This window comes from Neodiprion pinetum, chromosome 2 (assembly GCF_021155775.2).
Source record: "Neodiprion pinetum isolate iyNeoPine1 chromosome 2, iyNeoPine1.2, whole genome shotgun sequence".
Lineage (NCBI taxonomy): Eukaryota > Metazoa > Arthropoda > Insecta > Hymenoptera > Diprionidae > Neodiprion > Neodiprion pinetum.
In genome coordinates this window covers 34,787,279-34,814,735 of record NC_060233.1, presented here as the reverse complement: position 1 = coordinate 34,814,735, position 27,457 = coordinate 34,787,279, and the positions used below count along the sequence as shown (strand labels likewise).

Sequence of the window (27,457 nt, the reverse complement as noted above, 5' to 3'; positions counted from 1 at the left end):
TGATCTTTGTGTAAAACAAAGTCATAAAGAATACATTTACTTCAAAAGGTTATTGATTGAATGATTTTCGTACACACATTTTTAGATGCTATTCAACCATGGGCTTAATGTACAAAAAATTATGAGGATTCAAAGTATTATAAGAAAAAATTTTGCAATAGAGCGGTTTAAAATGATATTCAACTTATAATTAGGTTACACTACGTAATTTCCAGAAGAAAAAGCATATTGGTGCAACATTCCAGGCAGTCAAATATTTTTCGTATCAGTGTGATAAATTTGCCTGTATGTGAAGGGCTTTGCAAAATTTATAAGCTAGCATTGCAAAATCATCTTTTCTTCATAATTTTGAACTATAACCCGTGGATTGTCATTAGCTCTTGTGAATATTTTTATCGTTTTCCGAACTTCACGTAAACGAAATTCAAGCTCCGCAGAAAAATACCTTGAGCTATTTTGAATTTTTTGGTTGGCCAAGCTCATGTCAGACTCTGCGTGAGAGGCTGCTGTCGGGTGAAAACAAGCCTATACCATTGACCCTGCAATCTGCGTAGATAAAATTATCGAATTCCGGAGAATTATCTTATCCTTCCACCGGGATTTTATTGAAAAGGTCACAAAAGAAGAAAAGTAGGCGTGTCTTAAAATTCCCTGTCACAATCACTCCCCTCCTCTTCAACACAGTAATTCAACATCACCATCGAATGTGTTTATCCGTAGTGAAAGGTCGTATCTCAAATGATGATACGGAGTAAATCAAGTCCTGGCAAACGTCAGATTACTAAGGAGAACGAAAAATGGTGGACATTATCATGACAAAAATAAATACGGAGATATTAACCCAATATTACGTCACTTTGGAGGTTAACCATAGTCCAGCAAAGTGCTAACACAACAATGGAGAGGTATATGTATTTGTGGAGAGGTCCTGAGAAGATATTATATACTTTCGGTGATCAGCCCAGTGGTCTGATATGCAGATTGGTAACTGTGAAGGATCATGTATTCGTTTCTACTACCACAAATAATCTCTACCATGGAGTTGCTGCCACACATCTAGAATCTGAAACCTGTCCACTACTGACGTTTAAAAGAGTTCAGTTCTACGCTATGGACATCGCTACTAACTCTGACTATTTGTTTATTGTCAATGATGCTGGACAGGTCCTTAGAATAGATCCAAGTGATATGACGCATGTTGAAACCATCACCCTGAGAGAAGAGCCTAAATCTTGTAGTCATGGCTACAAAGCTGATAATGAATCTGTCAAAGTAAAATCGCTTGCAGCCAGCGATAATGCAATGTTATTCATTGCCGAAAATGGACAACTCTGGGCCAATGGAGACCAGCCACAGATTGACATTAAGACTTCTGAGCCTAAAAAGGTAACCTTTTTTGATGGTCGGATCGTATCCAGTGTAGCATGTGGAGCAAATTTCAATGTCGCGCTTGTCAGAAAAATTATAAGGACAATGAAAGATGACACTGATAGTGAAAATGACTTGGAGGAAGAAGTCTTTGTCAGTTCTTGTCCCCACTGTGTCAGTGACGTAATGTTAAGTCCAGTTAGTCAGCCGTCAACGGACACTTGTCCATTGGGACTTCACGTGAGACAATCAAGTGAAGATCGCTCTACAAATTCCACCAGCGCCCCTTCAACAGCTAGCAAAGATCATGACAATGCTTTGCTACTTGATGACGAAAAGCGATTTGATGACCTTTCAAAAACTCTGACAAATGGTGACAATTTCTCTGATGGTTTGCCCATCGAACTACAACGAGAAGAGAAGAAGAATGTGATTTTTATAAACACAGAAGCTGCCAGGCAGTTCTTAACCAGGCAATTATCTTGGGTTTCTTCGTACGGAAATGCTGGTGAGGAACTGTTAGCCGAATGCGCTGACAGGCCAACTAGAATAATAAAACAAAACGTGTCAAATATGGCAAGTCTTGTTTATGAAGGAGTAAAAACCGTTGGTGACAAAGTCGTCACGTTATCCAGACACATGAGCGGCAGTTCAGACAACAATGAGGCGCAAGATAGTGGTCAGGATGGTTTGGAAGATGGTGTCACGGGAGATACCAAGCCAACAGCTACTAGTTTGGCAAACAGTCTTCGCTGCGAAGAGTTTCCATGGTCATCAAGTGCTGGTACTTCGGACCGTGAACTATCCGAACAGGGATTGAATGAAAGAATAAATACACTGGTCCGTGCTGGCAATAGCTTGCTTTCTACCGAACTTTGGACTTGGGGCGACATTCAATATGGACAACTTGGAACTGGGGACACCACTAAGAGGCCAAGACCAATTTTGGTTGAAAAGTTTCATAATTTAGGGATTAAAAAAATTGTATGTGGCAGTTACCATGTGCTTGCTCTGACGCTTGATGGAAGAGCCTATGCTTGGGGGAGGAATAATTCATTCCAAGTCACACCCCAGTCACCGACAGATCAGAGCTCTCCCAGATTGTTTAGTTGTGGTCCAAGTTCATCCCAACCCGAGAGAGTTAGAGATATGGCTGCCGGAGAAAATCATACTTTAATTATGACATCCACAGGATTACAATTGATGGGAAAATATAGGTTTGTCAAAGTATATTATTCTGATCCATGTTTCTTATCAGTACCAATTTTTCATTATATTTCACTAGTTGTTTCAGATCTCTCGATTACAACATCTCTGAATGTAATGTTATTTACCTGATACTATGAACGTTCACTTGAATCCTTTGCTCCTCTAACTATCAAATTACATCGCTAATCTGACATTGACTTTTAATTAAATATTTACAGCCTTGAAAGAACAGGAGAAATTATACAAATAAAAATCCCAGATGCTGTGGGGTACAGTGCAAAGCAAATCTTAAGTTCAGGATCATATAGTTGTTGCACTATGATAAATCAGCCGGCTTGTGATATCTCATCAGACCTTACGAATGAGCAGATATTTCTGGAAGAAATGCTAATGGTTTATCAAAATTTAATAAAACCATTTCAAAAGAAAGGGGGTGCAACTCAGGAATCCAATGTGTATGAAACATTGTGTCAGTGCTACACGGAGTTGATTAGTTTTACATCTTTGAATGTTCTCAGTTTGTGGGACTATTATGACCATAATGGGGAAGCGTATGAGGTTGTAGTAGTTGCAAGCATCGAAGAGTACATAACAGTTTACAAACATTATCTAAATGCAATATGTGACGTTGTATCTTTGGGTGGTTTTACACACATAGCCAGAATAATTGACGTACCACAAACTTTGATTAGTTTATTCATGGACAAAGTTAAAGGAAGTAAATCGAAAAAAGCTAACAATGAAGCAATAATAGCATTAGCTTTACAACATCCTTTAAACAGACTGAACAGGTATATTGCAAATAGGTATTTAAGCTATTACACAATAGTTAGATTGTTCTTTATTTCGTAAACTGTTAGTATTAATAACATTTCATTTTATTATTATTTGTCTCAAAATTTTAAAGAAAGCAATATCAGCTTTATATATCATGAACAGGTATAAAGCAATGGTACACAGCCTAATAAGGATCAACGGGCCTAAACTAGGAATAGAAAGGCTCCAAGAAGCACTCGGTAAATGGGAGCAAATCTGTGATGAGCAAGAAAGGCGGCTAAAAGAAGCTGAGACTACCAAACAGTTTTGGGAGAGCTCAGGTAAATTGGTTGAACTGTTGAGATCCCCAGATAGAAGATTAATCAGAGAATCCAGAACTCATCCAATATCTGTATTAAACTGCGGAAGATTTTCTACCCACTGGTTCGTACTGTTGACCGATATATTGATCCATGTTAATGGAACATCACACACTGTTCATCCGTTGCCTACACTATGGGTGGAACCTCTACAGGATACAGATGCAGTCCAGGTAGAGAATGAAGTAGAAAATCGGTATTCTTCATCCAAATGATTTACAGTAGAGCCTTGATTACCTTTTAGTTTGTGCTTATTCGAACTAGTTTCAGAGTGGTATACACCTGTGTTATCCAAGCTATGTTAACTAGTAGTCTAAATTATCCAAGGATATCTTGACGTGCAAGTGCATTAATGTTCTTCGTAACTGAAAAACGTCTTTTATTAATTAGGTTGCATTATCCAAGTACTTCGATTATCCAAATTAAGATGAGTCCACAATGGCTCTGGTAATAGAAGTTTTATAACAACTATAAAATTAATTTCAAGGTTAATATATAAAAGGATTTCAAAATTCTTCAAACTTGATACAGATTCAATTATAACACAATTATCATAATTCCAAATTGGATCACAGATCCTTTGTAGGTGTTCTCATGATGACAGACGATTTTGTTGCAACTTTTTCATGGCACTATATTCTCATATTTTTCTTCATTATATTGAAATGTTCTGAAGGTCTCATCGAAGTTGCATAGCTATTGCATGTTTCTGGTATGGATTGACATGATACACTTTTTTTTTTGTTCTGTTGGGAGAAGCATGTTGCATGGAGAAAGTTGACGAGAAAAGGATTGATATCGGTGGGTATGCAAATTTCTGTGAATAATCAGACAGTAGTTAGTAATTTCTTCAATACTTCATTTCCCTTCAAACTGAAATTGCAAGTGATCAGATTCATGTGCACATTTTACTCAAATCCTATAAACTCGTTATATTGCTAACTGCTTTCCCGTCTTAAAATTTAAAAAAATAAAAGTAATTGTATGATTTTCACTATTATTAATAACAATTATTTTGATGGTATTTCAGAATGCACTATCTGTAACAACACCAGAAGATAGTCTAGTATTGTATACGCCAACACCTGCCGAACGTACAGAATGGCTACAAGCTTTACAAACTGCAATAAAACGCAGCCTTCTACGAGTGGTGGGACATGTTCCACCCTTAGTCCGATCAAGCTCATTTTCATTTACAAAGCACAGTCTTTACAAAGATGCCAAGTATACCGGTCCGTTTCCAAGTATTCTGAATTTAAACAATATAAGTTTTCAATAATTTAAAAGAAATGCGTTCATAGCTGAATAAATTGTGGGAACTTTAAATATTAAGTATGGCAATATAAAATACCTTATGATTATTTTTCGAACTGGTACTTCACCCAGGTCGTTGGTTGAATGGCAAACCCCATGGAACTGGAAAGTTAGAGTGGAGTGATGGACGGATGTATGTAGGACACTTTCATCGAGGAATTATGCATGGTACTGGGAAAATGGAAATACCTACACAAGGAATATATGAAGGACAATGGAAAGACGGCCAACAAAATGGTTATGGTACAATGAAGTATGTTTGTTTGACTAACATGTAGAGAGAAAATGATGCAAATGATTTCCACATTCAAACAATGTTCAAGCTTCCAATTAAACTTGCAGTTTACAAAATATTGTTCATCTATTTTACAGATATATTAATGGAGATATTTATGAGGGACACTTCAAGGATAGCTTACCGCATGGACACGGTATAAAAAAAGAAGGCCATTTCATGGCATCTGTTGCATCTATATACATCGGTGAATGGGTCGCTGGTTTAAAACAAGGATACGGGGTTATGGATGATATCACAACTGGTAAGAGTGATTGCCTAAAAATGTTTGGACAATTTACATTGTAAGTCTTTTTAGTTTACACACAGATTGCATATTTAGTTTAATAATACACCTATCTTATTCCAGGTGAGAAGTACCTAGGGTTATGGAATAACAATATGAAGCATGGATGTGGCTTAATCGTGACATTGGATGGGATTTATTATGAAGGAGTATTTATGCAAGATATTTTGACAGTTAGTAATGATAATATTAAATTCATTCTTCTTTAAATAAAATTCAAAACAATAATCATTATATTGTGTAACATTTTCAGGGTCACGGTGTGATGATATTTGAAGATGGCACTCATTACGAAGGAGAATTTAGATCTGCTGGTGTTTTCAGTGGCAAAGGCACACTGACTTTTAGTAGCGGTGATAAAATAGAAGGCAACATGAATGGTGCCTGGAACGAAGGTGTAAAAATCACAGCTACGTTGCACATGAATGTCGCCAATTGCAGCTCCCATGTAAATGCTAAACCAACGTATGTAGTAGTTCCCTTACTTGTTACTACTTGCCAAAAACTGTTTTCATACATTTTCCTTGCCGCTGCTTGTGTACGATTATATTCGAACTTATAACCGGAATTTCAGATCTTTTGGCAAACTGTGTGTACCACCAGATCAAAAGTGGAAAGCAATATTTAGGCAATGTTACCAACAACTTGGGGTTTCTGAACCAGGCTCTAAGAATAACTCTACAGCCAATAAAATTGGAGAAACTCAAAGAGTTTGGCAGAATGTTGCAGTTGTTATAACAAATTCACATCAAGATACTATACAACGAAGAAAGGATATAGCGAGAGATTTGAACAGTAGTAGCAGTACTTGCAGGCAGAAAGACCGCAGTAATATCAATCAGTTGGAAAAAATACCGCAATTTGGATGGGATAGTCTGAATCTGAAAACGTACGATGAAGTGCATGATTATTTAATAAAAGCATTTGAAAGTTTACATCATCCTCTTGGTACACTATTGACTGAAGTAGCAGCAGCATACACAGCTACTTACGGAGGCGTTAGAGTACATCCTTTATTGCTAAGTCATGCAGTTGCTGAGTTACACAGCATCACCTCGAGGATCTACCATGTGGTTACTTTATTATTTCCAGCTCTACCACCCGGAGGTCAAGAGCTTATACTAGAAACAGAAGACAGCGAGGAAAGGTGAGAATAACTGAATGAATAATTTAGCAATATTTAAAAGCACAAAACAAATGGAGGGGTATGTTCAACTTTAGAGCATGTTCTTTTATTCATGTAACGTGAAGTACTTCACGAGTTAATTATCTACTTTGAATATTTTATTCCATAGCAAAGTTGTAAGTGCTGCTGCAATTCTTCACCCTATACTTTTACCTCGTGTACATTCGGCGCTTTTTGTATTATATGCATTGCATAACAAAAAAGAAGATGATGCTTATTGGAAAAGATTAATGAAGTGGAACAAACAACCAGATATTACCTTAATGGCGTTTCTCGGCATAGACCCGTAAGTCGATAAAGTCATAATGATAACTTTTACGTTTCTCCGATGAAGTCGTTTTAATGATAACAGTAATCTATGATATTGAAGTATTTCATATAAATCGGTGACAATAGGAAATTTTGGAAGAGTGCTACTACTAATCATATTGGTGAACATCCACTGCCTAATGATGCAGAGCAATTATTTGGTGATGCTGTTGAAACCTTGCAACAACTGAAAACAACTTTTTCTCCACTTGAGAAGTTACTTGTCATTAGAAACACATTCGAACAGATGACTCAAGTAAGAAAATCTGTTATTTTCAAAGATCTAAATATTTGGTAATATTGTGATTATTATTATTTTTATTGTTAGTAATAACTAACGAACAATTATGTACTTTCAGGTTGTTCAAAGACAGCTAGGTTCCACGTACCTATGGACAATGGATGAATTATTTCCAGTTTTTCATTTTGTTGTTGTACGAGCTCGTGTTTTACAACTTGGCAGTGAAATCAACTTCATCGAAGACTTTATGGAGCCTTACTTACAAAACGGCGAACTCGGGATCATGTTCACTACACTGAAGGTGAGAGTTCAACTATTTATTTATTTGTATACCGGTTTAAAGATAGAATAGCGGATTTAAATTTTATAATCTCTACATACACGTGATTTCTGTATATCACATATGCATATACTTTTGCAGGCTTGCTACTACCAAATTCTTCAAGAAAAAATGAGTATGAGTAATTGAATGCTAGAAAGCACGTAATAAAAATATTATAAATAAAATTAATCATGAGCCTATTGCACAAATAACGGTGCCAAGGCTCAGCTCTGAAGGCAGAATAACATACCTATATATATATATACATATATATATATATGTACACACGTACAGACACATAAGCATAAACACATGTATATATATTTTATTTATTTGCATTCGATGTGATACCAAGTCGTGATATTCTCCAATAAAGCTTTGATTAATGTTTAGGGTCCATTATAACTTGTAAATAGATATGTAATGAAATGCAAGGAAAGAATTGACATATCATAAAAAAGGTTTCAGATTTCTTCGATTTTAGAATAGAAGAAAAAGATAAAAAGAACACTTTAGTGCGATGCGTCTTCCCGATCTTACTTCCTCATTAATGCACGTTGATGATTATTGCTCATTATATCGCATTACAAACTAAAATCAATGCTGCAGTATCGAGAAAAATCATTGAAAAATTAGGATGAAGAGAATTATTTATGTACAGAAAGTATTGACAATTGAAATCAATTCATCCTTAAATTTTAAGATCTTAGTTAATTGATTCGCATAACAATAAATTATATTTAAATAATAGTAATAATGTTAATAATCAAACCTTCAATCATACTAAAATTTCGTTTTCGTGTAAAATAGAATATCTTGAAACACTCATCATAAGTTGACACATTATGTATGGAGCATTTCACGAGGTTTCAATCAAGATTGGAAGATAATGTTTCAGATCCACTCAAATATTTTGCATGTGGAAACACTTGTCACAAAACAAACCTCTAATTGTTTTTTAATTTTTCCAACCAATCCTATTGGAGATATGACAGAATTCATTACTTCGAAAGTGCCTATTCTTTGAATTTCAAATATGCATGGCGCTTCCAAAACAACATACATATTTCATCATACCCCAAACGGGATTGGTTGAAATAACTTTGGAACAGATCTGACACATGATTTCCTATCTTAGTCAAGACCTCGTGGGACGTCCAATATAATTATTGATGACTGCGTATAATTCCTGTAGCTCAAAATCCACTTGCCTACTTAAACTCTTTTAGTAACATTAAAAAATGGATCAACTCATAATTATAAAAACAATCCCTTTCTTTCGATTATTTTTAGTAGCAAATTACCAAGTGGACGCATGTGCAAAATTGCACCAGCGATAATGTTTATTGATATATTCTGTTCAGTATTAAGTAGCATTTACTTAACTTTACATATACCTGTACTAATACGCGCACTTCTTCCTATGCACCTATAAATATAATCAGCAGGATCAAATAAGCAAAAATTTTGTATCCGTAAAGTGGTAGTGTGAAATTTTTTGCTAGCTCATGGCTATAAATCGTGACAGTAACTATGATATCTGCTCCAAATTGCAATTCGATACATCTATAACAACTCAGAATCTGCTATATAGATTTTTATCTTAATGCCAGATGGAATAGTGGAGAAAATAAGTCTCTGAAATAATACAGAAACTTGTTGAATTTTTCTTTAGACACGTTTTCGATTCTCAGGGCGTGCGTAACCGCTAATGTACACACACTGTTCCGGCTGTTTACGGATTTTTATAAAAATATAAATAGTAGTAAATTATTTAAAATTTAATGTTCTCATAAATATATAATTGCTATGAAGCAAATTTTTGTTGAAATTTTCAACTCTACATAGCTGATGTATCTACAGTAATAGAAAGCGATGAATTAATGATTTAAGGGCAATGAATAATACCTCGATAGTTTCAATAAATCATCATAGAGTGGATGAACTCTGAACTTTAGCATCAATTTCCAATGAATCTTGAATTAACTGGTATCTTGAATTTTGATAGTCTGTATTATTGACAAGAAGAGAAATAAATACTTGGGGTACGCAGTTTCACTATGGATAATATTCGTACAGCGAGTTGAAATACGTTTCTAGGAGTCTAATAAAAATTTAAAAAATGAGCATAACTGATAGTATATAACTTTCTATTGTGCATGAGGTTATTAAACTTGAATTAAATATATACTGGCGTCATAGTAATATGTACTTATCGCCTAGATGTCAAGTTAATAACTTACCTTTTTTTTTTGAATGACCTCATCATTCTTTACCAAACTAATGAATGCATTATACATGTCACGTGCAAGAAAGCAATTGATATATATACTTAACATACTATTATTATTATTATTATGGAATATTGTAGTGTTTAGTAATTGAAGTGAGTCCAGAAAATTGTATGATCAAATAATTTCTAATATATCCCTACTAAAAATTCCCAACCCACAAGCACAATGATATTGTATAGAAAATAGAATTTTTATTAATTTATTTTATTTATGTAATATGCAGACCAATTTCAACGTAACAGTTTAAATAACACCGGTTGCTCATTTTTACGAAATTTTTGGATTCTCTGCTCACACAATCCAACTTCAGTTGCGATTTCTGTAATTAGATATCAAATTTGATACCTGTGAACTCTTCAGGATAGTAAATTTGTAACATCCTCAGCCTGGTGAATCTGTAAAATTATTACATAGTATGAAGAAAGTGGAGCCTGACGAAAGGGTCTAATTATAACATTGAAATATAATTAATTGCTCTTCAGTCATTGGAGTACACGCTAAAATGGTATTTACCATTATTTTGATGTTATTGCAAGGCAATGCAATTTTTAAAATAACCAGACATTAATACAGCTCTGAGTATATGATAAGTACATGAACGATTGTTTGATAAGTAAATAATCTATATGAAATATCAATAACAATTTATTAAAAACTATGCAATAACAATTCTGTGATACACCATTGCTCTGGATGCTCTTTAATGAAGAGAATTATGAACTGGATCGAGCCAATACTACTTCTCTGCATGTTCTTTATATTTAAACCAGATCCTTGCTTACATTCTTATCAATGTGTCCAAGTATCAGAAATCAATTAAAAATTGTATAGAGTGTACCGAACTAAGCATATCGGGATTCATACAGTATAATAATAATCTTTCAATTCCCAAAGACAAGCAATTTTACTTGCAGATTGCATAAGCATGTACCTGAAGTATGAGAAATCAGAGTCTATGGATAAGTATATAGTTTGTCATCATTAGTTGCAAGAAAAACTTGGTTTATAGTAATTTCCATATGCGTTGAAATATGACAATCAACACCGTCTTAATCTGTGTGTTAATTACCGCATAATACTTGTTACTGTTGTACAGTAACCAGAAATTTTTTTTTTTTTTTTCAAGGTATGCGGCATTCTATCTACAGAAAGTCTTAAATTTTTACAAGAACATTTTTGGAGACAGTACATACAATAACATGTGTTCGCATGATTTATATGGTAGTTGCGTACCATTCAAGCATGTTACCAGTGAGTGTGAAAATTCCGTATGTATACCTACACCATTCAAGCATACTAATAGTGACTGAATTATACGCAAATAGCGCATCGAGAGTACCACACCATAATTATGCTGTGAAAAAATAACATTCCTTGAAAAAAATCATAAGTACTACGTATCTTGATACAGAGACTAGTATTTATGATTTTGTGTTATTATTGTTAGTAAAAATCTCTGTTGTTGTTGGATATTTTGTGCGTAATCATTTCTATCCCCTTAATCACATTATTGAATATCTATATACTCCAAGATAAAGTTTTGGTTTCCACATTTGTATATCAATGTGGTAATGAATGAATTAAACATTGAAGATTCTTTCTTGATACAGAAGATTTTGTGAAATCCGTAACATGTATTATACGGTTTATTTTCTCTGCAATACTGAGAATCAAAAATAGGTTGACTGCAGAAAATGAAGATTTGAAAATTCTAGATCCTTTTGCAGAAGCGGAATGTCTAATTAGATTTCACTAGATTATAAATCTATAATTGATTACTTGGACAATTATTAACATATTAATATACAGTTGTTCGATCCCCTAACTAAATTTCGCCTTATACTTAAGTATCTTGGGCCTGGTTATTGCATCTCTCAGGAAAAAGTTACCTTCCAGGTAAACTTTCAGAATATTTAAAACACTTAGCTAGAATGTAAATTTCACCTGGAAGATGTAATAACCAGCCTTTATTTGGAGCCCTGATTGGCAGTGAGGTATGTTACCAGGGAGAAAAAAATTCTATTATGAGAGAAAAAAAACTGATCTCAAACTACAATCAAGTGCATACATATTTATGCTTCTGATTTATATCATCATTGAATTTCAAAAGCCCGCGTTTTTATGCTATATTTTCTTGTATATCGAAATTTTAAATGAATCAGTTTACTTGAAGGGCAAATTTGACATAGAAAAGCTTTTTAGAAGCATTGGACACCTCTTGTATAAAATACTTGAATGAAAATATATAACTTCAAGATTATCAAATATATATATTTTTATTAAACACAGAATCACAGAGCAAACCGGACATATTGGAGGGGTGGGAAAGATTACATATTTTTTTCTATTGCTACTCGTACCACGAGCTTTTCTTCTGTTGCAACACTAATGTATATAAAAAATTGATCATCGTAGTGAAGATTCATTTCTGCTTTCCGGTTCATTTTACTTTTATTAAAAAGTATTCTAGAAACAGTAAACTCTTGCGATCCGAGTAGCGCACTAAGTCTTTAATGATAAATTCTTAGAAAGAATTATTTAGGATTATTTACAAATCAAGGCAATTTGTTACTTTGTCTATATATGTATATGTCCAACTCTCTTGTTTCGTTAAAAAACATTTTATGACAAAATTTTGTACAATATATCATCTCAAATCCTTATAGTCCATGGCTTTATAACTTTTTTTTTATTTCATGGTTTCATTTTCTATAAATCTTATGTCGCATATAAAAAGGGATGACTCGCTTGCATCGTCATTCAGCTATCGGGTATTACACCTACACATTGTATCTTGTTGAATTTACTCAATACATGTAACATGTATTAAATCCTTGTAAATATATTTAAAAGCAATCATTCTAAAATTATCAACAACTATTGCACTTATTAGATTTTATATTTCCACTCAATTTTTTTCTTTCTATCTCCCTTTCGTTCTTCCCCGTATTTCTTTTCATTTCGATATATAAACAAGCCACACAATCAGATTGAGCAAAAAGCTTAATCCTACCACTGTTCACGTAAAACGAGAATAAATTACCGTGGAAGCACCAGCTTTCCCCATCTACTTTAACATTTATACTACCAAAGAAAGATTTTTAGACTTGCCGCTGCGCATACTACAACAGATATCAAAAACCATTGAAAAGCATTCTTAAATCAACGACTGATGGGTGACGTTTAGATATAATTAATATCACATATCTATACCTCACTCATGCCATAAATTGTTGGCATAAAAAGACAAAACTTTCTGAAGTACTGCATATGCACTTAAAGTATGCAATGTGACGGAAACGTTATTTTAAGAAGCAGTGTTTTAAAAAAACACCTAATACGTTAAACGCTTATAAGCAAATAATTTACTCAGTTGATGGTAATGAAATGTCCTTATGAAAAGCAATCTTTCCAGTTACTCTTAACAGTGAAGGCCCAAATGCAAATTACAGAGATAGGTAATAACATAGTATTGGAATTTACTAAACCATTCAAACCTATGTGTGAAAAACAAGTCGAAAAGTAAAAGTTGTATCAATAATGGCTGCTCTGTTAATTGCCTGATACCTTTACTTTTTCTTTTTTGATTTACGTCATATTCACGAAACGTCGACTTTTGTTATGGATAAATAAAAAGTTTCTCATTTTATGGTATTGTTACATAAAAGGTTTACGTCACAGATTTATGATAGAACAATGTGATCTACGTTCTACAGTTCACAGACAAACCATTTGTCACATAAAAAACATTACGGTTTCAGCGTTTTGTCTGACATCATCCCCTGCTGAATGAAGAATGCATTGACCGGAGTCTTGTCCATTTACAGATTATACTCTATTTCGCATTTTAAGATTTGCCCATATTGGTTTTGAGAACAGCAAAATTATAAGTATTTTCTTTTACAGGCATTTGGGCATTTGAACAACAATAATAATGATAGAAATAATAATACTAATGTTAGGGTATCATTCTTCTAGAATTTCGGCATCAGAAAATGTATACGCAACAATTATCAGTAACCAAAAGTGTAGATACCTTTTTACTTCTCAGTATTAAGTTTCAACTCGGGGAGAAAAAAAAAAAAGATTAAAATTCAATTAAAATTCATAAGTCAATGTCTTCGATAGTGTAAATATTAGGGAGCACAAGACAAACAACGCGTAATCTTAGCCAAGAGTATGAAAATAATACGAGAAAAAAGAAACAAAACAGAAAATCCAATACTGTGACAGAACCATCAATTCATAAGATGGATCGAATGGGGCGTAAGTCGGAAAAATAGTTTCACTTGAAATGAAAAGAATATAGAAGGCCTTTTTACAAAACTCAAAACATTATAACATCTTCAAAACCTTCTCAGATTGGGTATTACGTAACAGTAGCTTGGAAAAAAACTTTCATTATTTACAAGTTAAGAAAGGATAAAAACATCTAGCATGATTCGACTTCTGCCCTTATTCCATGTTTGGTACAAACAGGTAAGTTAAGAAAGTTACATATTATACATTACTGTCCATGGAAACCCACACTACATGAGACATGTCAATTATTATTTATAAACATGATTACTATTATGTTTATAAATAAATTCCGTTAGTATTCCGTGAACCTGGACCCCAACATGTACCGCAGGGGCCAACCTACCGGAGTTAGCACCAGGCACGCAGTCACCTCAAAAGGCCTGCTGGAGTCCGCTTCACCAAATGTCATGAAATAAAAGCTACTCAGGAATATAAGGGAATTGAATTTTTCGTTCAGGTATTTTTATCACAATATGTTGATTATGAAAAGCCCTGAATTATTTTAAATTCTTGGGACCATGTGAAATATCATTTTTCGATTATTCTCAATCCTCTTTAAACTGAGCTCAGCGATTATTCAAGTCGTTGGCATTTAAATTTTTTTTTTATCATTATGATACTATAATACAGTATTTACAGCATTAAATGGAAAACTTTGCGTTTAAAATAGAAAACTCATCAGTTACTGCAGTAAATTTTTGTAAAACTGTTTCCTCTTTTCGGTCTTATGTTTTTCATACTCTTGAGCAACGCCGACAATAATCCACTAAACAAATATACGCCTATAATTAATTACTTGATATATAGAATTAAAATTAGAATAATATATAGTTAATCGAGATAATAATACAATATAATATAATATAATCTGTACACAGCACTATGCTGAGAATAAAGACTTCTAACGTAATAATATAGTAATCATTAATTAGTAAGTTAATAAGTTTTTCTTTTGCCTTGTTGGTATAAGGTGTACGTATACGATGGTTAATAAATCGTATTTCAGAAATCTGTGGGTTGTAAAGATTGTTGCCAATAATATTATACCTGATATTAAGAATCAAGTTTATCGGGTTGAATGATGATTTGAAAATTTATAGGCAATTAGTTCTGATTGCGAATAAAATCGTATATGTAATATGAATGATATATTGATTATTAATTTTACCTGAAAGGATGTCCTTCCAACTAAATAATTATTTTTTGTCACTTATTTTTACGTAATCTTTACATCTTTCAGATTTCAATTTATTGGTATAATTATTATTTATCATATATCGATACAGTATAAAGTAATAATATCTGATTAGTATACCCTGAAGGGAGAGAATGATATGCGCGGAAAAACGAAAATTGAATATCTATAACTTTGACGTAGATTAAACAAATGTAGAAATTTCTCGCCATAGCGCTGTTATTACTCTATCTTTTACTTCGTCCAATGTTTTTGCTGTTCTGCATAGCCAAGTCACAACTTCGGTACATGATCAAATATTTGCACAGTTCTAGCCACCTGTCAGCGGCTTAGATACTCTTGTTGTTCACCTTATGTATCAATTCTTAAGTTTTCTTAAATCTCCCACAACCGGCAGTTCTAAGCAAGTTTTTATCGACAGTTTTTATCGAATATTGGTTATTGAAGTGAAACTAAAAACTCCACGCACCCAACTTGGAAAATCTTGCCAAAAAATGTCCGGACTTTCATCTATCTGTGTGACCTTTGGCAGATCAAACGAAATACAGTAGAACCTGATAAATGATAACTGCTCAGGAAGAACCATTGAAAGACGTGCCTCTCACACATGTGTCACACATTTCCCTCTTGTGTGCCCATGACACTAGCTGACGGAACAGTTAACACCAGTTTGTTCACCACTACCACTACCAAAGTTGCCAATAATGAGGCTCTACTGGATGAAGGAGAATGCTTGTACATTTAACAATCGCACCAATCGTGATTTACGAAATGAATTTCACTATCAGGCGCAAATGGCTTATGTATACGAGGACAAAGGAATTTCACTTTGACTATAATGATTAAGAGTGAAAACCAAAGACTACATTAAAAGAATGGTTAATGGATAAATAATAAATGTTCATAAATTGATGATTGCAACTAAAGATTGCATATTATTCATATATATATATATATATATATATATATATATATATATATATATATATATATATATATATAGTATATAGTATATAATATATTGGTTTTTGATGTAACAAAACATCAGTTGTATAGAAATAAAATCAACGATCCGAACGGAAATTCTATTAGTATTTCTAGATTTATGAAATTTAAAAATTATAATCGATTTGATAATTTACATACTAAATGATCACACAGATGAGACATCGAAAAATGTAAATTTGAGTCCACTGATACTCAGCAGCCTAATGTGGAAACTATTGCCACCCATCAATGCTGTACATTCTTTTCCACAGTACTTTATATAGTCAGACGGATTTCAAATTGTCCTGTTGAACAGAGTTTTCGTTTACTGCGTTAAATGCTTACTATTAAAATTAAATATCATACATATAAGTGTCATGTAATTAGTTGTGTGAAGTTGAAAATAAAATAGAAATTTAGACCACAATAAGCATAGCTCTGAATGAAGTAAGTCAAATTGATACTTTTTTTAGTCTTTTAAATTAGATTTTGTGAACAAATTATAATGAAAAAATAGTTTCATTTTCACATTTTCAGAATAAGTTCAGTCAGTCATACTTCTCTCACGCGTACACCATGGCATGAATCTAATTTAGTAGTAACACTTTCGTAGACTGAATTTCATACACGTGTAGACGCAGTCGGTGTTATTTATGAATGTAAGAATATAGTTACTATTTAATAGAGCTCTCAATTGTTGTCATGTAAATCGCCCACTATTGTTGATTCACAATCAAATAAGTAAATGTCTGCAATTTATCCACCCACAATCTGTTAAAAGGCAACATAGATCTTCATATTATGTAGACTTTCTCACATTTTTCCTTGATGCTTTCAATTTTTTCGCATCTATCATTGTAATACTCTATTTTTGTAGGCGAAATTTTTTTGGATACACATGTTTTTAGTAAATAGCACTGGCGCGATGAATGAAAATTACATAGAGAGATAGTTACCCAAATTTCATATTTTAGTAATAAATAGAAGTTAGGGAAAAGTAAGCTATATCTTACCACTTTATAGAAAATACATTGCTTGAGCTATCATTGAGTATAGAGTGGTACTATATAGCCTGCTTTTCCCTATAGAAAAAATGTATTGCTTGTAGTCATAGGAGATTTATGAATAGATACCAAAATCAAAATGATCAAGGGGGAAAATTGGCATATTTTGAACAGGGAGGCCAATATATTACTAGATCGATCGCGTTAAAGAGAATAATGGGCTAAAATCGTGCGCTACAGTTTGAATTAGGAAATTACATGTGCTAGGAAAAAAAAGAGAAAATAATTATGTAGATAGTTAGAAATTATGTTTACGGTTTAAATTCAAGGTGTGAAATCTAGAATTTTGTGAGAATTCTACGACTTCAAGAAACTCAATAATCCATTCTTTCTTTATCCTTATTTTCATTTTTTTCGTGTCTCACACTTCATCACCAACATAAACTAGGCACCGAATTCAAATATTTATCATCATTCAAATGAAAGTACAGAGATATTTTTGTCAAAAATAATTTCAAAATGTATAGAAATCTTATAGGTTTATCAAAATTAAATGACTTCATGAATGGAAAGACAGACATGTCCACAATTGCTTGTTTGCAGTGGTTGTTTAATATACAGTAATTCGCACTTTTTTAAAGACAGAATAGGTGAGATTGGACGAGAAAGATTTATTTCGAAAGGATCAGGCGACCGATCAAGTTTTGATTTGCATTTTCATACTGCTAGTTATATGAAGGAGTCATAATCAACACTCTATAGATGAAATTCACGTCTAATATGCCCTCACAAGTAAATTTAATAAATAACTTGCAGTGAGCAGTTCAGTACTTATCATGTGTGATATTCAATATCCAATTTGGTTACATCTCATGATCAAGACATACTGTTCTCAATATATAACTGATTTAAATAATACCGATCGCAATTGATTGAACCAAGGTATTAACAGCAGTGAAATTTGAGATTAAACTGTACGATTATTATAGATTATTTCACTGTATAGATGTATGTAATTGTCATGTATGGCAGAATGGAAGAACTGCGATCAAATTCTGCAAATCCAAAGAATCAAATATGTGGGCAGGTATCAGTTTAGTGTTAGAAACATAAAACATCATTGAAAGAAGTTGCACATGAGAAATCAGTAATTAGTGTTTTTATTCTAATTGTAAGATGCGAAATTGATTGTGTGAAAAAAATATTTATAATTTCAAGTATCTGCATCTCGACGTTATTTCTAACTTTTCTGAAGTAGTATTCTATTAGCAAATCTTTATACGTTCGTAGAATCTGTTCAAACTGATTCATTCTCCTCGCAAGAGATAGGAAAGCAATCTATCAATCTTATTTCACCATCCCCTTTTTGACTACGACTGTTTTAGCAAGCTACTCAAATTTTATTGGAATTGTATTGAGCATTTCTTTAATCCAAAAAAGTGAAGACAGAAAGAAGTTGAGATAAATTCGGCACAATTTTTCAGACAATGGTGGAAAATCTTGTGGTAAAGCACAGTATTATCTTATAGGGTGATACTTGGTCGCATGTTATTAGCTTTTACCTATAAATTTCCACATACTTAATTTAATTTGAAAAACCGATATCGAATACAAACTGTATTGATTTTAAACCATATGCATTTCACGTCATTTTACAACGTCCAAAAATATCTCACGATGTATTTATTTTCTACCGGTATTTTAAAATGTCACAACCCGTATAATAAACAGCACAGGTAGATCTCCTAATAGAAACGTACCGATTTTCGATAAGCTTTAGAGATGGATTGTGGCAACAAGTATCAAATTCGTTGAAGCATAACTCCATCTTTCTTCTAAACTTCGACTGCTATTCTGTCAGCTGAAGCAGTTGATTTCAATCCTCTCAGACATCGATTAAAACTTTGAAACTCTTCTTTTTGTGTTAGACCCATCCAATGGATTGAAATGCAGACAGCCAGTGTCGAATTAAAGAATAATACGTTGGTTATTGGTTGTAGATGGTCGTAATCAAGACAGAGGTATTATAGTTGACAATCAGGGGCAATGAGAAAAAGGAGCAAACTCCTTAATGCTCAAAGTAATATTTATACTTTGCGATCATTATCTGTCGATAAAAAAAGCTAGAGACGCTGGTTAAGCACATTGAACCATTACACCGAGTTCTAAGCTCGCTTCGTTTATGTTCAATTGCATTACGCAGGACTAGTAAACAAATCTGAGTGTATACTAGTCTGCCTGTAACCTAGCTGGGCACAGTTGGCTGTCCGTAACACAACAAGTGAGCGATGTAGAGGGCTCGGATAAGAGCCCTCCTTACGGAGTGCTGGGGGATGCTGTTACTGGTTGCTAAGCCAGATGACTGATTTTGCTAGGAGTTGACAACAGGAGGACTTGAAACTGGGCTTGGACTATTTTGTCGCGTCGATGGAGCCTGGTTGTAGGGATGATTACTGTTGCAAAGTACCGTGTAGATGTTATCCACCTTGGTGAGCTTCTCAAAAAAAGGTATTAGATCCAGCAGTTCCGAGTCTGTCATATCGTCGAACCACGACGCCACTGGTACCTGAATAAAATACAAATTCGCATTGGAAAATCATAGTTGAAATGTAAAACTATGTCAGTAAAATTTAATTAGCAAGCAACGATCACCTCTTGAACTCGTTAAAAAATAAGTGTCTTTTGATATGTATCAATTATAATGACGAAATTTTGGTCCCCATGTTTGCAAGATGTGGACTCTTATTCTTTACGGTGTTCAGGTTTTCCTAATCGAAAATTTCATTTCACCGGGGTTGAAAGAAGAATTTCTAAGTCATTGCACTGGCGAAATAGATCTACTCCCTCTTGCTAACACCCAAGTTTAATCCATGCTCAATTATACTATTTAGTGCTCACTGTCCGTAGTATATTTGAATATGAAATATCTTACTAGTTACAAAGTCGGAAAAGCAAAAAATGGTTTCTTTTTAAAAATAAAGAATAAAATATAAACATTTGATGACAAATTTTCCTAGTTTACAGAAATAACACCAAACACAATCTACAGTAAATAAAATGATCAAACACTAATAAAAATAGAAATAACACCTAGTTGACTTTGAATGCACGTTAAATAACGGTCTGTATTCAAAAATTCATATCAAATTGTTTTTGCATTGTACAAGTTACATATAATTAAGCATTCTTTCGAAATCTGGAATCGTCAGACTATTGAAAAATTCCGTAAAATTTTCTTGTGAAGTGAAAATATCCTGGGATTTCGAGGTTTCTCAGGTTCCCCGAAGTTTCTGGGTCACTAGGCATTGTGTTCATGTGTACGTCAGATGACAGAAGATAAGTTTGGGCCAAGAGTGCTTTTACTTCTTCTAGAGATTGGTTGAAATAAGTATTGCCTATGCTGACAGATAGGCAATCTGAATAATATACCAGGATACGTGTTTCCAAGCAGGAAATTATAAATTAGCTATTAACGATGATTTTGGTCAATGTAGGACAAGATCAATCGAGAAAATTTCATGTCACACACTTGAATGCACATGTAATTAAAATTTTACACACGGTAAAATTTAACAGCGAGAAATATTCATATGCAGTTGCAGAAAATATTTTTTTACCAATTTTAGATCATCACACATAATTGAGAATGTAGTAAAAGAGAAAGAAATGAACAGTTTTATTGGTTCTTCTCTATACCAGTTAGTTCAAAATATATAGTACAGAATTGAGATTTCGTTTGAATTTATGCAAAATTAATACGTGTATTCTTACCGCATTGTCTGGGTGAAAAATGTAACTAGCAGGGCTATTGTCAACAATTATAATCTGCTGAAGATCTCGACCCAACTTGTTGAGGTCCTTAACATAATTTCCTCTGTGGAAGACACACGACTCTCTGAACAATCTTGCCCTGAATACGCCCCATCGGTCCAATAGATCTGCTACCGGGTCAGCGTACTGCAACGTTTGGTTGAAAATTAACAGTGATAAATTCGTACCTAAATTATAAACCATTGTATAAGACATTGGTTATAAATTTCGCAGCTGCTAGTCAGAAAAAAATAAATTAACAAACAAGTGACACGTAACAATGAATGGAATTCATATTCCATTGAATAGTACTATTTTTTTCCACAGCTCGGTTTTGTTCAGAATAACTCTCTATGAAAGTATTGATATCAGTGCATGTATGCAGAGACAATTTTTGTTTAAAACTAGTTAAACAGTAAGATGTTTGCATAAATTATATTAATTGTTTTAAAACCATGAAGTTTCATCTTGGCGTCATTCTGTTAATTTCAATCTGTTGTCCCTTATTTCAATAGATACTGATCATTCTATCACGAGTCCTACCAGTCCTATTAATGCTCTAAGTGTACCAACAAGAAGAAAAGAGGGTAAAATTAAAGCAAAACCTAACTTCAAGTGCTAAATATTTCTTTCAACTTCGTAGTACTCTACTACTGTAATACAATGAACAATTAAAGAGCATATATGGTTTCTCTCAAAGAAGCTGTTGCATTTCATGATTTTCAAGACGCTGGCCTTGCTTATGAAGAAATATACAGTATAAAGAAAGAATCTGAAGCTTCAAAATTTAAAGGGCAAGTAAACATTTTGGCTATTGCTCTCTAAAATTAAATAAAATATAAGGCAGAGTTAAATACTGTTGACTGGTTGAAAAGATCTGGTAGACTTTCTCTGATTAACATAGAAACAATACATGTCGCAACAGTCAAACAACACTACTTAAAATTCACAGTAAAAATCAGGACATTTAAAATTCATATCAGATTAGAATGTTGATGAAATCATAAATATGCATTAGTTTCTATTTGGAAGAAGATTATCCCTATCATTACATATAGTATTATAAATAATAGATTAACTTCTGTGAAACACGATTAACAGCAATAATAATTTAGAAATTGTACATTAATCTTTAATCAATAATCCGACTGGTCAACTAAAATATAAAGTTTAATCCAGTGATTCACAGCTCACGGTACCCAAAAATTTATCATTGAACAATTGAATCACTAGAATAAATAAAGTGTATAATTATTGCCCCAAATTAAACAAACAAATATTTGCTACTAGTAAGTAGATTGTGGTTGTCAAGTGCTGATAAACTTGAATTTATCTTTGCTGATCGTATAAACCATCTTAACACGTCAATACAAAGGGTCTGGGTACGGAAAAATGACAATCAATCATTCTAATACCTTCAGATAAAAAATGGCAAATTCTTGACAGTAGAAAATGGTTTAATTTCAAAATTTTGAGTGTACTTTACTCGAGGTTTCAGTATCAAAACGATGTAGATCTTAATGAATTTGTTTAAACTAATTCAATGCACTTAGTGAAATTATTTTAATTGCTACTCATAGTTTCACCACCTGAGTGTTCCTTCTAGATTCATTAAATATTTTTATCTTATACCAGGGTGTCTACGAATCCTTCATTTCAAAAATCCCTGAGTATTCAAGGAGTTTCCGGACTGTTGTTTTTTTTCAATTTCCAGGGTTTTTATGACATTTGTAATGAGGTTTTCACAACGAAATTTATACATATGTATAATCTATATTAATTTTAATTTAATTTTAATGTACTGTTACGCTGTGAAATTATAAGTGTTTCTCGGACACATTACAGTAGCACCATCACGTTAGAAATTAAATTAGGTGACAAGCCTGAATTCGAATTTAAATAAGGATTATATTAAGAATATAAAATTTTTTTTAAACTCGTCAGATATAACAAAAATTCCGAGAAAAATCCGAAAATTCCCCGAGATTCAAGGAGTTTCTATTGTGGAAAAAAATTCAACAGTAATTCGAGGAGTTTAAGGGTTTTTCAGGCTAGTAGACACCCAGCACACTTGAAGACAATAATGTATGTCTGAATAAAGTGAAATTCAAAATATTTTGGCACTCAATTTCTCAACCTTCCATCTATGGAAATGCGTTAAATCAACTCGAATAAGTCCTTAATTTGTATTGTGAAATTAGAATAAATAAAATGACGTTTGTGAGGTAAAACTCACCTTGGCAAGGCTGGCAGTGAATAAAACACACTCGTAGAGCTCGCCCATTCTTTGTAAAAATTCATCGACATAAGGCCTCTTTAGTACATAGACCTGATGCACTGTACCATCTATTTCGACCGGTACGACAAAATCAGCATTATTAATCGGCTTGAATGAACTATGAACTAACGTTTCGTCCAAATCAATCACCATGCACTTTTTATGCATGTCCTGGTGGCGAACTGGGGGTAATAAAAACCGAGGGGAGCCGCTACCAAGGGATGGCGAAACTCTTCCATCACCCTGCAAAGAACTGGCTTTCGAACTTTTCGAACTACTGCCACGTCCTCGTCCCAAGCAACAGAGCAACGACCGTAGAAAGCCTCGCCCCCTTGGCTTCTTTCCATTTCTTGTCCCGCTGGCAACTTCATTTTCTTTTGGTAATTGAACTGTAAGGACAATTGAAATATCAAGTATAAATTATAGAATTCAAAACATTCAACTAGGCATGGAAATGATTACAAAACATAACGCAGACTCCACAGAATTGCCTGCAAACTGAAATTTAAATATTATTGTCAAGTTAAATTTTAATTCCATAACAAACAGTGTAAATGTAATTACCCATTACTGGTTTCTTCTCAATTCTTATCATTTCTAATCTTTACTGCTAATAGCCATGGCCAATCAATTGATGTCATGTTAGCTAGGCAGCTTTCCAATTGCCTATTTCTCAATAAAATCAAATAAGCATGAATAAATATTTGCAGATAGTTAAAAGAAAAATAAAAAAAACATAAAAAAATTACTTGAACAGCTAGTTAACAACTTTCAATCTGAAATGGGCAAATGAGAATCAAAGATTGACTGTATTAATCAGTTAAAATTATGAAATTCTACTCAAATGAAATGATTCTGACCTAGTATTAACATGTTCATATCTATGTAGCGATTATGTATAGATATATATTCGTGCATGATAACTAAATCTTGATGAATTAATTAACTAATAATCTATAAATCTCAAAAATATGAATATCCTCATTTATGTGGTATAATTGATAGAATTAACTAAGCTAGTATTAAGGTTGGACCTACATACTGTAATCTGCCCGACAATTAGAGCTTACATGTATTTATTAAGGTGGAACCTATTACATAACAATTGATAAATACTAATCTGTCACTTTGGATGACAGAAAAGAAAAAGAGCATGCTCAATGTCATTATATGTTCGGGCAACGAATAATAACAATAATAATTGAATGTCTTTTCATACTAACGTGATAAGGTGAATATAAATGTGGTATTCTTGTTTTTGTTGGGTATATGTACAAAGTAACATGATTACAAAGTCATACTGTTGAATGCATTACCGTATAACCCAATTTGAGCTCAAGTTTGTTGTTTTTCAAGTGAAAACAAGAATATTTTGATCAATTACAAAGTGATAAGATTGTATTGGTAGGTTACCTATGCCAAGATTGGACAAAACAAGATCTGCCTCAGGCAGTTCTTGTTTACACTCAACCAGCAAGTATTTAGGCCAGAGGAATTACGATTTTGTATTAGATAAATATTTTCCTAAACCAGATATAAAATACAGACAGATCGATGAAACAAGGTATAATATTTTGGGGATTTATTTTTTACTTTCATGAGAATCAGCAAAAATGAATAAGTTATGAAATACGTTGATATATTGACAAATCTGAATTGTGATTTTTCTTCAGCAAATAAAAACATTATTTACATGTACAGGATGGCTGGTATGTAAATTGCAAGCAGCATTTTCAAAAATAATGAAAACTTTACATCAATGACGAAGTTTTGTAACAATGGACAAATTTAAATTGAATAAAGTATTTGACAATGAAAAACGGAATCTCGCACAGGGAGATATTTGTAACTAAAGGGCGTTTTAATAAATATGTATAATAAAATTGAGACAAGGAGTATCTGTATGAAATGTTGCTAATGGTGAACTGTAAATGACTGTATTTTTACTTTGCAACAAACAAATGTTGAATTAGATTAGCCGTGAGTTTGTCAGAATTGTTCAAGAATTTGAAAAGGTAGGTGTGTATACATGCAATACCTGCCTCACAAGTAAAGTTCAATCCGATGCGAAAGGTGATTTTAATTTTTTAAACTATTTTCAAGATCAAACGCATAGTGATTCGTGTGTAAGATTGAAAAGGCCTCTTTATATTAAGCATCTGGAGTTGTAAATTCGATGTGTCGAATGAAAATTGCGATTAAAAACAATACCTACTACACACCTAGGCGAGTTTCGTTTCTTACCTTTCTCGTTGTTAAACTGGCCTAGTTCGTCATCCCGCGAAACTTGGGTTATAATGGACGATGCGTCCATTTAAACATTTGTTGTTAATCTTCGACTCAATCGTGAACTCCGTGATTTTGTAACTATCAATCGAAAAAAACAACTAAAAACACGCACGATTTTCAGCAGCGATGTGCGTAATTTCAAAATGGCGGACACACAGGTTACGATGTTTTCAATCGCTACAGTACCTACCGCTACACTATCTAGAGAGTTGCATACATAGAAGCGAAACTTTTCTCAATCTATCAGTGAAGAATTACTACGTATGCCAAAAAACTGCACCGATTAGCCCAAACATTAACGCCGCTGGGTACCTCATGTACTTTCACTCAAATTTATCTTCGTTGAAACGCTGCACTTCCATCAATCTTCAAATACTTTTTTTTTCTTGTCTTATTTTTCAACTTCCAACGACCATCACCGCACCTTTTCAACTCACTACTTACTTAGCAGACGATCAGTTTTATTTCTGCTTTCGTAGAATTGTTAAAAGATTCCGAGCTCCCTTTATTAGGTTTATTTATAGTACACAAACCCACACTAAACTGTAGAATGAATCCCCGCACCACTGCCACCACGGTATAACTCTGGGTATTACTGCCAGTTACTACGATACGATATGTTGTACGTAACTACTACAACGACAATTTATAATCATCGTCTCAAGTTTTCGGTTTCGGTTCATGAATGGACTAAATACTCCAAAACAAGGATACACTTGGGGCGGGACCGCGATGGAATTTCAGACCACAGTTGAAAGATTACTAACGTATAACCTCAAGATGGTTGATCTCTACGCGTCTACATGGCGCACTCACGGGACTATTATTTATGTGTGCATTTGCCTTTGCAAACTTGTGTTGTGTCTATGATGCTGACGCGTCCATTGTAGACCACTCTCAGTGGGGTTTTTCTAGGGAGATTTGACTACTGTGAATTAGCTGCAGTTTGAAGCATATACTACTGGAGGTCCAACGCTTATAACCTGTCTGTCTCGCTCTACACATGATTGGCTGATATGTTTCTGCTCAGCCAATCAAATGCAGAGTGAAAGAGGTGGAGAAACCCGAATATTTCTCTCTCTCTCTCTCTCTCCTGTCTTCACTTCGCCTGCTTCTATCGCGTGGTCTATGAGATGGGTAACTACCTCCAATAGTATATGCTCTAAGTTCAGGACCGAAGTGTCATTGGTAGCAGGGATATGCCCAAGATCGACTAATGAATGATCGTGCAATGTGATTCGTAGCAAGATGCAATTTATACACCCTCCGCTCTGCCGGTTCCGTACTTTAGAACACGAGTGCCCCTCTTATTTTGGGAAATGATTCATGACCACAACGCTGCTTGACAAGCAGCCCTCTGTCGGGCAGTGTTTTGTTACCGCTGTCAACGTATTTTCACGGGCAGTTTTTAGGTGTCGCGTGCTTGCCGCCGCGGTAATTTGCCACTCCTGAGTGCTGCTCCTTGAAAATCTAACCTCAGGAGGGAGAATGAGCTGTATTAATATTTATTCATATAAGTAAACAATATAAAAAATTACTTGGCATGTATTATTAATATATCTATAAATTCAATCATTTATATTTTACTCGATATTTTTAAATTTTATTCAAATATACTATGATTTCACCGTC

The 27,457-nt window shown here is 33.6% G+C and overlaps 2 protein-coding genes across 6 annotated transcripts; one reads left to right on the top strand and one right to left on the bottom strand.

Annotated features, from left to right (window-relative positions):
* Positions 1–603: 603 nt before the first annotated feature.
* Als2 (Amyotrophic lateral sclerosis 2) lies at positions 604–14,340 on the top strand. Of its 5 annotated transcripts, none has more exons than XM_046612948.2 (14): positions 604–2,585; positions 2,796–3,368; positions 3,517–3,886; positions 4,473–4,514; positions 4,744–4,945; positions 5,100–5,280; positions 5,400–5,566; positions 5,672–5,781; positions 5,862–6,073; positions 6,183–6,755; positions 6,904–7,080; positions 7,191–7,359; positions 7,463–7,645; positions 11,087–14,340. In XM_046612948.2, the coding sequence occupies exons 1-14, from the start codon at positions 898–900 to the stop codon at positions 11,156–11,158; spliced, it is 4,719 nt and encodes a 1,572-aa protein (XP_046468904.1). In that variant the 5' UTR covers positions 604–897; the 3' UTR covers positions 11,159–14,340. The 5 variants fall into 5 exon arrangements, with proteins under 5 accessions (XP_046468904.1, XP_046468906.1, XP_046468905.1 ...); XM_046612949.2 differs by having other exon boundaries at positions 606–2,585; positions 7,766–14,340; XM_046612950.2 differs by lacking the exon at positions 4,473–4,514 and having other exon boundaries at positions 605–2,585.
* Positions 12,218–26,754, bottom strand: hzg (herzog). Its single transcript, XM_046612962.2, has 4 exons — positions 25,781–26,754; positions 23,495–23,925; positions 21,220–21,405; positions 12,218–20,014 (listed from the first exon to the last, which is right to left on the bottom strand). The coding sequence occupies exons 1-4, from the start codon at positions 25,848–25,850 to the stop codon at positions 19,820–19,822; spliced, it is 882 nt and encodes a 293-aa protein (XP_046468918.1). The 5' UTR covers positions 25,851–26,754; the 3' UTR covers positions 12,218–19,819.
* Between the last annotated feature and the right edge of the window lie 703 nt (positions 26,755–27,457).

Bases quoted from the DNA above. Each gene is read 5' to 3' on its own strand.
- Als2 (XM_046612948.2), top strand. From the start codon at position 898: ATGGAGAGGTATATGTATTTGTGGAGAGGTCCTGAGAAGATATTATAT. The intron at 4,515-4,743 runs GTGGGTATGCAA...ATGGTATTTCAG, and splicing joins CGAGAAAAGGATTGATATCG to AATGCACTATCTGTAACAAC. The intron at 4,946-5,099 runs GTCCGTTTCCAA...TACTTCACCCAG, and splicing joins CAAAGATGCCAAGTATACCG to GTCGTTGGTTGAATGGCAAA.
- hzg (XM_046612962.2), bottom strand. From the start codon at position 25,850: ATGGACGCATCGTCCATTATAACCCAAGTTTCGCGGGATGACGAACTA. The intron at 21,406-23,494 runs GTGAGTTTTACC...CAAACGTTGCAG, and splicing joins TCACTGCCAGCCTTGCCAAG to TACGCTGACCCGGTAGCAGA. The intron at 20,015-21,219 runs GTAAGAATACAC...TATTTTATTCAG, and splicing joins TTTTTCACCCAGACAATGCG to GTACCAGTGGCGTCGTGGTT.